The 13,598-nt window shown below is 33.3% G+C and overlaps 1 protein-coding gene across 1 annotated transcript; it reads left to right on the plus strand.

Annotated features, from left to right (window-relative positions):
• Positions 1-8,468: 8,468 nt before the first annotated feature.
• LOC129896575 (xylan O-acetyltransferase 1) lies at positions 8,469-11,743 on the plus strand. Its single transcript, XM_055972512.1, has 5 exons — positions 8,469-9,319; positions 9,398-9,569; positions 10,361-10,560; positions 10,646-10,804; positions 11,056-11,743. The coding sequence occupies exons 1-5, from the start codon at positions 8,706-8,708 to the stop codon at positions 11,402-11,404; spliced, it is 1,494 nt and encodes a 497-aa protein (XP_055828487.1). The 5' UTR covers positions 8,469-8,705; the 3' UTR covers positions 11,405-11,743.
• The last annotated feature ends 1,855 nt before the right edge of the window (positions 11,744-13,598 follow it).

Raw genomic sequence — 13,598 nt, forward strand, 5'->3', positions numbered from 1 at the left:
ATTTGTTATAGTGAAGTCGGCTATAATATTTTAACAACGGGAGATATGTCTAAAAATAAATCCCTCCAATATACTGCAAGTTGAGTGACCCTTCTATGTAATTATCAATGAGGGGTGTGTTACTGATGGTGAAATTACAAGATTACAAATTACAATTGAAAAATAAAATGAAGAAATTAACTTCACTTCTTGGCTGAGTCGCGGATATCTCGCTTTCTTTAAGGAGATTCAAGCCCACTGTAGTAAATCATTTCACTGGTCCAGCAGTAGTCCTCTTGACTTGTCCCCTCCAGGATACAACAGCCTTATCACAAAAAAGTAACTCAACAAACTCTAGACAAGAGTTGAGTTTAAAGCTCTTCACAAAGAATACCTCCCTTTAACTAATAAGAACTCTCTTTTATATATAAACTTAACTCTCTCAAATTTTTTCTTCTCTTATCTTACCTTTCAAAACAAAGAAAACCTCTCTATTTATAGGAGAGAAAATCATACAAAGATGAAAAAATAATAGAATGCCATCATTATCATCATTTAGTGTACCATTATGATTTAGTGCACCACTTATTAGTGATAATTAGATTAAAAATACATAATAATATGATTTAGTGTACCACTTATTAGTGATAATTAGATTAAAAATACATAATGGAATGATTTAGTCTTGCACTAAATAAAGATGATAATGAAAGACATTTTTATGCACTAAAGAAAGAATAATAAAGATGACATTAAATGTCATCAATGGACAATTGCTAAAATTGCAATTTAATAAAATGTTAAAATGCTCACACTAACAATCCCCCACTCATTTTAATATTCTATAAGAGAGTTTATCAGCTGAAGGAAGATTACTATACATAATGAAGGTGTGCTCTGCATTGAACCTCCACTTAGTAAAACAATAACTTTTACTCCAGAGTCGTAGTGGTCTCAGACTTGAACTATGACTGCTTAAGGGACATAAAATATTACTGCTCACACATAGTAATCAAGGTATTGTCACGAGCTTTATAAGTCAGCACATTACGGCCTTGTGCTATCCTGGTTTTATGAGTGCTTTTGAGAATAAGCCTAATTCTCATAGGAAGCTGCCTACTTCCATACTCACATAGGTGAAATCTGTCGAGAGTGATCCTGTAAATTTAACACTCCACCCATATGGGCTACAGATTTTCATTAAGAGTTTTTTAAACTCAACCTCCACAATTCACTACAGGAAACAATGCACTCACATCAAAGGGAGGGAATAAAAAATAGTGCATTTTTTTTCACAACAAGTCATCATATGATTCGTTTTTCCCATTGAACCTGGTTATAGGATATCTAGTCTCCAGGTTGGGTTTCCTCATATATGACTCATAGATTTATAGGCTTCAATCCCATTCCCCTCGATATGCTCCAGACCTTTTCTCTTGTTAAGGCCTTAGTGAGAGGATCTGCAAGATTTTCACAAGATTTGACATAATCAACATTAATGGTACCACTTGTCAAATACGATCTTACATTACTGTGTTTCCTCCTTATAGGTCTGGATTTACCGTTGTAATAACGATTTTGAACTCTATCAATTGCTGCAGTGCTATCACAATGAATTAAAATTGGAGGAATTGGTTTTTCAAAATAAGGTATTTGAAATAATAAATCTCTTAACCAATTCGCTTCCTCACTAGCTGAAGCTAAAGCAATTAGTTCAGCCTCCATGGTAGAGTTAGCAATTATAGTTTGTTTTTTTGATTTCCAACAAACAGCACCACCACCCAATGTAAAAATGTAACCAGTGGTAGAACAGGAATCACCTGCTAGAGTGTTCCAATCTGCATCAGAAAAGCCTTCAAGTACAGCAGGATATTTTTTATAGAACAAACCACAAGTTTTTGTTCCAATTAAATATCTCATAACTCTTGTTATAGCATGCCAATGTTCATTATCTGGCTTGCTAGTAAACCTGCTAAGTACTCCTACTGTATATGCAATATCAGGCCTAGTGCAATCAGTCACATATCTCAAACTTCCAATTACGCTAGCATATTCCTTTTGATTTATCACATTATTTTCACTTTGAACAGGAAACAAGTGTACACTTGAATCAAAAGGAGTTAAAACATGCTTGCAATCAAGAAAGTTATATTTTTTTAAAATTTTCTCAACATAATGTGACTGGTCAAGGAAAATTCCATCACATGTTCTAGTAATTTTTATTCCCAGAATAAAATTTGCATCACCAAGATCTTTCATATCAAAATGGCTTCTAAGAATGTTCTTAGTATTATCAATAACATTCATATTCGAGCCAAAGATCAATAAATCATCAACATATAGGCAAATAATAACATGTGTATTATTCTAAGACTTATGATATATGCACTTATCACACTCATTTGTTTTAAAATCATTTTCAATCATGCAGGAATCAAACTTTTCATGCCATTGCTTTGGTGCCTGTTTCAAGCCATATAGGGATTTAGTAAGTTTACATACTTTTCTTTCTTGGCCTGCTTCAACAAAACCTTCAGGTTGTTCCATATAAATTTCTTCATTAAGGTCTCCATTTAAAAAAGCAGTTTTTACATCCATTTGATGAATATGCAAATCAAAAATTGCAGCCATAGCAATTAATAGTCTAATGGATGTAATTCTTGTAACCGGAGAAAAAGTATCAAAAAACTCTAGGCCTTCTAGTTGCTTAAATCCTTTAGCAACTAGTCTAGCCTTATATTTATCGATTGATCCATCTGGTTTTAACTTTTTTTGTAAGACCCATTTGCAACCAATTGTTTTACAACCTGGTGGTAAATCAACTAACTTCCAAGTTTTATTAGAAATTAGTGATTCCATTTTATCATTTACAGCCTCTTTCCAAAAAATAGAATCATACGAAGATAAAGTTTCTTGTAAAGTGAAAGGGTCATCTCCAACATTAAAAACATAAAAATCAGGCCCAAAATCTTTTTCTACTCTAGCTCTTTTACTTCTTCTTAACTCAAAATCATCAATTTCTTTATTTTTTAAAATGGAAGAAGAAGAACTAGGTAGTGATAAAATATTTTGTTCAATTCTTTGACCCCCACTATTTTTAGAATTAAAAGGAAATTTATTTTCATGAAAAATAGCATTACTTGATTCTATTACAATATTATCTTCAAAATTAAAAAATCTATAGGCTGTACTATTTGAAGCATAACCAAGAAAAACACAAGTAGTAACTTTCTTACCCAATTTTATAACTTTAGGATCCATTAGCCTCACAAAGGCTAGACAACCCCAAACTCTTAGATATCTCAAATTTGGCTTGTGACCTTTCCACAATTCAAAAGGTGTTAGTTTAGTATTTTTATGAGGCACTCGATTTAACACATAACACGCAGTCAAAATAGCTTCACCCCAAAAATTCAAAAATGCATTTGACTCAATAAGCATGACATTAGTCAATTCAACCAAAGTTCTATTTTTCCTTTCCGCTACACCATTAGATGAAGGAGAATAAGGAGGAGTAGTTTCATGAATTATTCCCAATGATCTAACAAAAGAATTAAACTCATTTGACTCATATTCACGACCTCTATCACTTCTAATTCTTTTTATTTTCTTTCCAAACTGATTTTCAACCTCATGGAGAAAAAAATTAAAATTTTCAAAAGCATCACTTTTATTTTTCATTAAGTAAACATATGTAAACTTATAAAAATCATCAATGAAAGTGATAAAATATCTATTTCCTCCACGAGTTAAAATTCCTCCAAGTTCACAAATATCAGTGTGAACTAATTCTAATAAATCAGTTTTTCTTTCAACTTTAAAATGAGGCCTTTTAGTGATTTTTGCTTTATTACAAGCTTCACACTTTTCAAAATTCTTTTTAATCACTGGGATTAATCGTAAATTACTCATGATTCCAACATAACGATCATTAATATGACACAAACGAGCATGCCAAAAATTAGTAGAAGAAAGCATGTAAACAGAAGTAGAAATTTTATTCATTTCAACATTCAGTTTAAACATCCCATCACAAGCATACCCCTTTCCCACAAAAATACCTTTTTTCACAATTACATATTGATCAGATTCAATAATCTGTTTAAAGCCTGCTTTATTAAGAAGAAAACTAGACATCAAGTTTTTTCTCATGGAAGGAGTATAAAGTACATCTTTCAAAGTTAATATCCTTCCAGAGGTAAAACACAATTCGACATCTCCCGTTCCAAGCACTTGAGTAGTATGAGAATCACCGAGCATGATGGTTTTGGGCTCTTCAAAAGGAGTATATTTTTTAAACCAATCTTTGTCATAACAGACATGACGGTTTGCACCAGAATCAGCCCACCATCCATCAACATTCTCAACCATGTTTATGTCTGTAATCATTGCCACAAAAGGCTCTTCGGTAACGTTTGCCTGAGGTATAGGACTACGTTTCCGGTATCTGCAAAATCGAGCAATATGCCCACTCTTGCCACAGACAAAGCACGGTCCTTTATCAAAAACTTGTTGATTTTGTGCTTGGCTATTTTCACCATTATTTTTCTTGGGAAGTCTACCATTATTTTTCTTGAACTTTTTCTTCTTAGGCTTCAAAGAGGTATTTTTGTTAGATTCAGGAGTAATATATTTTGAAGTAACTAAATTTACCTTCGTTGTAATGTTGCTCTCTTCATTTTGTAAAAGTGCATCTTGGCCCCTTGCCTCCTCTTTCATGCGGATTTTCATGATCAAAGTCTCACGAGAGGTTTCCTTTTGTTTGTGGCGCATAGTTTTTTTAAACTCCTTCCATGAAGGTGGAAGTTTGTCTATTATGCCACAAACAATAAGATTGTCTCTAATTTTGACTTCCTCAGACCTGAGCTCTCCAACGATCATTATAAAATCTTGAGCTTGGTTTATCACTGATTTATCATCCACCATTTGAAAACGAAAAAAATCGACTAGCAACATATTTTTTCGCTCCAGCTTCTTCGATATCATATTTACTCTGCAATGCTTTTCATATTTTCTTTGCACTAGAGTAAGTTCTATCATAATAATCATAAAAATTATCAGATAGACAATTAAGAATATAATACCGACACTTGTAGGAATCATTATTGTACTTTTCCACTTTCTCTTGATGAGAAACTAGTTCATCGTTATCCATGGAGAGGATGTCAACTTTATTAGGATTTTTTTGAGTTAACACATATGAAACATTGAGAAGACTTAAGTAGAAAAGTACTTTACCCTTCCATCTCTTGAAATGATTACCATTAAACCGAAATGGTTTGTTTAGATCTCCCATCTTGATATCCGCGGATTTTTCAATTGTAGCCATAATGAATCTCCTTAAAATTGATGGTGAAATTACAAGATTACAAATTACAATTGAAAAATAAAATGAAGAAATTAACTTCACTTCTTGGCTGAGGCACGGATATCTCGCTTTCTTTAAGGAGATTCAAGCCCACTGTAGTAAATTATTTCACTGGTCCAGCAGTAGTCCTCTTGACTTGTCCCCTCCAGGATACAACAGCCTTATCACAAAAAAGTAACTCAACAAACTCTGGACAAGAGTTGAGTTTAAAGCTCTTCACAAAGAATACCTCCCTTCAACTAATAAGAACTCTCTTTTTTATATAAACTTAACTCTCTCAAATTTTTTCTTCTCTTATCTTACCTTTCAAAACAAAGAAGACCTCTCTATTTATAGGAGAGAAAATCATACAAAGATGAAAAAATAATAGAATGCCATCATTATCATCATTTAGTGTACCATTATGATTTAGTGCACCATTATGATTTAGTGCACCACTTATTAGTGATAATTAGATTAAAAATACATAATAATATGATTTAGTGTACCACTTATTAGTGATAATTAGATTAAAAATACATAATGGAATGATTTAGTCTTGCACTAAATAAAGATGATAATGAAAGACATTTTTATTCACTAAAGAAAGAATAATAAAGATGACATTAAATGTCATCAATGGACAATTGCTAAAATTGCAATTTAAAAAAATGTTAAAATGCTCACACTAACAGTTACAAATGAATCAAGAGCTACTTATTCGTAGAAATGAATTTTTCCTCTTGATGTCATAAATGTCAGCCCTATGTATGCAAATGTCAAATTTCAATTTGTGAAACGATTTAATAATTATCAAAATTTCTACTGCAATTCTATTACCTTGACATTTCATTTCATTACAAGAAAAAATTATCTTCCTTCCAAATATTCATATTAAAATCTTGTCAAATTTAACAATAACAACATTCAAAATTATTTCAAGATAACTAGTAAATTTATGATTAAAGAAAAAAGATGATATTAGAAGTTAGAAGAATGGAAGATGCAATTGCAGAAAGCTAGGTGTCTTAGCTTGGCTTGGAAATAAAGATAAAGAGATGCAAGAGGTCATCTGTCAGACAAGTGAAATGAGGAGGAAGCTGCAAGGATATATCGATTAGGTTGTTGGTGTACAAGAATAAAAGCTTTCGTAGCCATTACTTTTCTCTAACATAAAGCTAACCATTATTCCTTTCCTATTAACTTAATTCTTTCACCCTTACCGTAATTACTAATTAAGAAAATTAATGATTCATGATGCATCAACTCCCTTACTCATCTTGGATTAATATTGTTGATGACAATGAGAGCTCATTTAACCATCCATTTATCAAAACTACTTGTAAAAGATTACTAGGAATGTAATCATTACCATAATTTAACTGCTCCAACCTCATTCTTTGTTGGCCAAACATTTATTAATCAATTCATTAGCAAAATAATTGTGGTGTATGTGAATTGATCCGAATACAATTGCTATTCAAAAACATTTCAAAACTATTTTCCTAATTAATTTGTTTCGAGTATCAGAATAAGGTGCCTTAAAGATTTAAATGATTTGAGTTATATATATATATATATATATATATATATATATATATATATATATATATATATATATATATATATGTATGTATTAAAAACAATAATCTAATTTGAACTTACAGTAGGTAGACTAATTTATTAGCGCACATAATCGCAGATGCTAAGAGTAACATGTTTTAGGTAATATCTAATTTTGACTCGGATCCGTATGGTGATTATTCTGGTATTTGTTGTTCACTTGCTTCATATAAAAAAATATGTGGTCAAGCTGAGACAACTTGTGTCTACACCACAATTTTATCTTCTTTTTTTTTTTTCATTTTAATTTCCAATTAGAACCAATCATTTTTTTTATATTTTCATGGAAGGTAACAAAATGGATAGGAAATGGATAGGATCTCTCACTTTAATTAAATATCTCGAATTTAAATTTAGAAAATGAAAAATCTCAAGTGGGTAAAGTTTTCCATTTAATTGTTCTTATGCTACACAAAACTATATTAATTGTGCCAATTACCGAACACAGAATGATTATACAATAAGAAACCATTTTATAGTTTGAAAGGTACAAGTTAACGAAACATGACGCTCTTCAACCCATTTGTCGGTTCCATGACCGTTCAATATATCTTAACTACTCCAAAATATATCTAGCAAAATGGTACTAGATGCACTTCGTATTCTTTTTTTAAATCTGTTATAAAAGTATGTTTTTTTTTTCTATATTCAGTAAAATTATATTTCAATATTGCTATTTATCTTTAATGGCACTCCCTTATAGGAATTATATGACATATTTAATACGATAAAGTTATATTCATAAAAGGATGTTTTTGGTATATTATACATTTTAAATTTAAGATCTCAATATTCAAAAATATATTTTGAATTCTTAAAATCAGTGACTAAACTCAAATATAAAATGATATGGATAGAAATTGAAATAATATATACAACGACAACATATCGAGTGTAGTCTCATAAAGTATGATATGAGAGGATAGAATGTACAAAGACATTATCACTACCTTAGAGGTAGAGAGATTGTTTCCAATAAACTCTTGACTCAAGAAAAATTAGTTCAAAGTAATATAAAGAAAGAAATAATGAAAATGAAGACAATTATGAATAAAATACGACAATCTGACAAATTATCCTAAACAATAATCATAACAAGATTCAACAATAAGCAAGGTGTAAAAAAAAAAACAGAAATAACTATTATACTCAAAGGACAAAGAAACTACAAGAGTAATATAACTAATAGTAAAAAAGAACAAGTGAGACAACACTCAACTAAGTAACTAATCTCTTGCCCTAATATTTGTCCTCTGTAACCTGCGGTAATATATAAATTCAAAAAATCAATCACTCTTATCTAATTGAATGAAATCTTTAATACAAGACACATGAGTTTTGCAACTTTTTTTAATATTTAATAACCTGATTAAAGTCTGGGTCGTATTATGTTGAGCAAAAAAAGGGCAGAGGGAGACTCTGTAACTTCAATACAAAACTCTCAAGCCTTTTGGAACTCTTAATAACAATTAAATAAAAATTAAAAACGCTTATAAATTTTTATATAAATCATCTAATAGTAGTTGTTAGTTAGCTGGAGGAGTAGGAGGAACAAAGTAGTTTGAAACAGCTGAGGAGGACAACCCTCCAGCAACTGATAGTTTGAGAAAACCCCATTTCACCAAATCTGAATAAAGTAGCCAATTAAAATGTTAACAGAAAAATTAAAAATGTTTGTCGATCTTTCACTCTTCTCTTCCTCTATATTTCCTATTGGCACCACTAATCTTTTCCATCCATCACCTACTCCTTTCTCATGTATTCACTTCGCAGTCGTAAAACCCCAGTCTTCTTCTCCTCCAACTTACTCAAGATGAAGCAGAATGTCCGGAAGAACAATAATTTTTCCATATTTGTGGTTGTATTCTCCATATTCCTCTTTGGATGCTTCATGTACAATGAAGATGTCAAGACAATTGCTGAATTCCCATTTTCCATGACCAGAACTCAAGATATCACCACTGTATCTTTGAATCAACAAACTGGGGTTCAAGAAATTGAGACCACAGTTTCATCTGTAGTGTTGAATTCAAGAACAGAGCAAGAAACAGAGCCAGAAACACAGAAAAAAACAGAGCCAGAAACAGAGCAAGAAACAGAGCAGGAGAAGGCAAAGATTAAAATGCCGGCCGGAGAAGAAGAAGAAGAAGAAGGAGAAGAAGAAGAAGAGGAGGAGGAGAATATTGAATTGCCACCAGAAGATTGTGATCTTTTTACAGGGCAATGGGTTTATGACAATGTAACACACCCAATTTATAAAGAACCAGAATGTGAGTTTCTCACAGCACAGGTAACTTGTATGAGGAATGGAAGACATGACTCCATGTATCAGAACTGGAGGTGGAAACCCAGAGACTGTTCTTTACCCAAGTATGAACCAATTCTTGAATTTTTTTTTCCTTTGTCCAATTTTTTTGAATTAACACTTCGAGGATATTGAAATTTTAGGTTTAAAGCAAAGTTGCTGCTTGAGAAACTGAGGAACAAGAGACTCATGTTTGTAGGAGACTCGCTGAACAGAAATCAATGGGAATCCATGGTTTGTTTAGTTCAATCTGCGGTTCCTCCAGGCAGAAAAAGCTTAAACAAGACTGGTTCTTTGTCTGTTTTCAGGATTGAGGTATAATATATGTATATCTTTGCAATATTATTATTTCAAAGGATCAATTATATGCATTAATAAATTGCTCCTATGTAAGTTCCTCATAGTGCAAAACAGTTTTCATACTATTAATCTAATTACCGGAGAAAGTATTATATTTTGACCAACCTTAGCGTTTGTTCGGTAGAGTAATATTACTAATGCTTGCATTAGTAATCCTAGTGTTAATTATGGTGACACTTTTTCTTTTACACTATTTGATTTGATATATTATAAATAATTAGTCTTGCATAACTTTTATGGGAAAAAAAATTTAGGGGAATTTTTCGTTCTTAAAAATCCACGCCTTTCCAAATTAGAGGTAGCTATGTCATTAATCAATCTAATGCATGTGTTGAAACCTTTTGTATTACTAATTCATGAAAATCTATGGTATTAGTAATATATTCGCTAAAAAAATGTACCAAACAAGATACAAATAACAAGCAAAACTAATGCATGCATTATTTTTTCTAATATCTATACCAAACGACCCCTTATAGTTTAAACTCATATAAATGATAAACCGTGATCCTGTAGTCTTGCTTACGTTTTAAGTTAATGACTACTTTTGCTTAATATGTAATCTTTGATTGGTTGGATTAGATTATCTATAAGTAAGAGGGCAGACTCATTCTTATATTTCAGTAGTTCACCTAATACAGGTGAAGTGGTTAGTCCATCTACGAATAGTTGTTGGTCTGGCTACTCTCAGTATACGCACCCGTTGAAAGAAGTTTTTGAAATAATTTTCTTATGTGAACATGTAGGATTATAATGCTACAGTGGAATTTTACTGGGCTCCATTTCTGGTGGAGTCAAATTCAGATGACCCAAACATGCATAGTATATTGAACCGGATCATCATGCCCGAATCAATCGAAAAGCATGGCAAGAACTGGAAGAATGTCGATTATCTCGTCTTCAACACATACATTTGGTGGATGAATACTTTCGCCATGAAAGTTCTGTAAGTAATAATTATACTCAACTTGATATTGGCTTTCCTCTGCAGCTTCAACATTTATGTTTTATATTTTTCCTATAAACATTAGACGAGGGTCGTTCGATGAAGGAGCCACAGAATACAATGAGATCGAGAGACCAGTTGCTTATCGGAGAGTTTTGACAACATGGTCGCAGTGGGTTGAAAACAATGTAGATGTCAATCACACCAAAGTCTTCTTCATGAGCATGTCTCCTCTTCATATCAAGTAATCCCCATTTCCTTTTGCTTTTTATTCATTTGGTTATAACTTAGAAGCTACCCCATTTGGAACATCTCATATCAACATTTTAACTCTCACGATGGTAAAATGGTAATCTGAAAAATAATGCAGGTTATCTAGCTACTACATACAACTTTAGTATGAAAAAATTCACATTATCGGTCTACATAAGTTAAATTTGTCGTATCAAATAAGCGACAATTTTCTGAGACATTGCTTGGTTAAACTCTCTGCAGGAGTTTGGATTGGAACAATCCTGATGGGATAAAATGTGCAAAAGAGACGACCCCGGTATTAAACACGTCAATGCCGCTAAGTGTTGGGACAGACAAGAGACTATTTGTGGTTGCAGCAAATGTTACTCAATCCATCCATGTCCCTGTTTATTTCCTCAATATCACCACCCTATCGGAGTACAGGAAAGACGCGCACACCTCTGTCCACACCATCCGACAAGGCAAAATGCTGACGCCGGAGCAGCAAGCTGATCCAGCTACCTATGCTGATTGCATTCATTGGTGCCTCCCTGGATTGCCCGACACTTGGAATGAGTTCCTCTATTCGCGTATTATATCCCATTCTTGACACTAGGCATTTTACGTGCATTTCAATTAGTCCGGACACCCGGATATCTGTTATCTCAAATTCTCAATCCTTCATTGTGCAGCTCCACTCCAATTTCTATATTTTTTATTTCCTTTGGGGGGTTTAAGAACCACAGTTCTAATTTTGGTGTTTTGTTATTAATATTTTTTTTTTGGTCCTTGTTATCTTTTCCTTAAGAAAAGGAAAAATCTTGTAGCTGTGACTGCCCATTTGCCCTGAAATTTATGGTCGTCCCAAATATCTTGTTGGGCTTTTGTAGTGACTCCCCATATCTTTTCGAAGAAAATAAAGGAATAATAGATATCCAAGTGACAAGTGCATGTATCTATATCTGCAGAAACTTGTGTCATTCTCTTCTTTTCTTTGTACTCTATCATTGTGTCAGACACATGCAATTTTCCTTACTAGTTTTTAAATGATCCCGCAGAACAAATGAATAAATGACATTTATCTGTTATATACATATTTATTATTTAACCATGATTAATTGAATTCAGCGTCAACTTGGGGTAGGACACACAACATACACTTCCATATAACTGATTTAACCTTAAGTACTTTGGATACATTCTTAAGTTGGGGGGAAGAAACTGGAAAGTCTTGCAGTAATTAGTACTGAATAATCCCACAATACTACTACTCCCTTCGTTCCAAAATATGAACAAATCTAATCTATTTTTGCTCTAAAAATTAGTCAAATTAGTACTCTCGAAAAGTGAAACATGACAACTATTTTAATACAATTTAGTACACTATATTCCGATTTTGGGGATGGCAATTTTTTCTAGTTATGTATAGTGAAAATGTAAAAGCTGAATGTGTGGACAGATGGATGTCTCAAAGGATGCAATACAACATGTATATATATTGATATATTTTTAACCAAGAATTAGGTTTAGCAAAATAGAAGCCTAAAAGGAATTGCATTCTATAGCAAAATACAAATTTAGCAGCACAAAGCCCAGACTATTGGCATTCAGAAAGTTTTGTACTTTAGCTATTTCAATTCTTAATCAAAAGAGAATTTGAAACCCACAACCCAAACATTTCACAAAGATGCAATGACAATATCAGTTCAAGTAACAAGCAGTGATAGACAACAACAACAATAACAACCCAGTGAAATCCCACATCGTGGGGTCTGGGGAGGGTAAAGTGTACGCAGACCTGACTTCTACCAATGTAGGACGGTTGTTTCCGAAAGACCCTCGGCTCAATAGAAGCATAGGAAAAAAGATCAGACAAGAATATTAATGGTAGGAAAGTAGATAACGAAAGAGTTCCAAACAATAGTATAGTCAAAGCACCAAAAAACAGTAGATATCGTCAAATAATAGCATAAATACCATAAATAACATAAGATAACATAACATACATAACATAAATAACATAAATCAGAGTACAATAAATCATAGTGCGTTAATACGCCTACGGATAAGGGGGATAATGCCACTATGTACTAGCCTTCTACCCTGATATGTGTCCTCCACACCCTTCTATCTAAGGTCATGTCCTCGGTAAGTCGTAAATGCGTCATGTCCTGTCTGATCACCTCTCCCCAATATTTCTTCGGCCTACCCCTACCTCTTCTGAAACCATCCATGGCCAACCTCTCACATCTCCGCACTGGTGCCTTTGGGACTCTCCTCTTCACATGTCCAAACCATCTCAGTCGCGTTTCACGCATCTTGTCTTCCACCGGGGCCACTCCTACCTTGCCTCGAATAACCTCATTTCTAATCCTGTCGCTCCTGGTATGCCCACACATCCATCTCAACATTCTCATCTCGACAACTTTCATCTTTTGCACGTGTGAGACCTTAACTGGCCAACACTCCGCCCCATATAACATAGCTGGTCTAACCACCACTTTGTAAAACTTGCCCTTAATTCTTGGTGGCACCTTCTTGTCACATAACACACCGGAGGCGAGCCTCCATTTTATCCATCCTGCCCCAATACTATGTGTGACATCCTCGTCGATCTCCCCGCTGCCTTGCATGATAGAACCAAGGTACTTAAAACTACTTCTCTTATGGATGGCTTGATCCCCGAGCTTAACTTCCGCGCCAACCTCTTGAGGGGTCTCACTGAACTGGCACTTTAGGTACTCTGTCTTGGTCCTACTCAACTTAAACCCTTTAGACTCCAAGGTGCGTCTCCAATCTTCCAG

The sequence above is a fragment of the Solanum dulcamara genome, chromosome 7 (genome assembly GCF_947179165.1).
Source record: "Solanum dulcamara chromosome 7, daSolDulc1.2, whole genome shotgun sequence".
NCBI classification, from domain to species: domain Eukaryota; kingdom Viridiplantae; phylum Streptophyta; class Magnoliopsida; order Solanales; family Solanaceae; genus Solanum; species Solanum dulcamara.

Excerpts from the sequence above, each read along its gene's own strand:
- LOC129896575 (XM_055972512.1), top strand. The coding sequence starts at position 8,706 with ATGTATTCACTTCGCAGTCGTAAAACCCCAGTCTTCTTCTCCTCCAAC. Across the intron at positions 9,320-9,397 it reads AGAGACTGTTCTTTACCCAA|GTTTAAAGCAAAGTTGCTGC; the intron begins GTATGAACCAAT and ends TTGAAATTTTAG. Across the intron at positions 9,570-10,360 it reads TGTCTGTTTTCAGGATTGAG|GATTATAATGCTACAGTGGA; the intron begins GTATAATATATG and ends GTGAACATGTAG.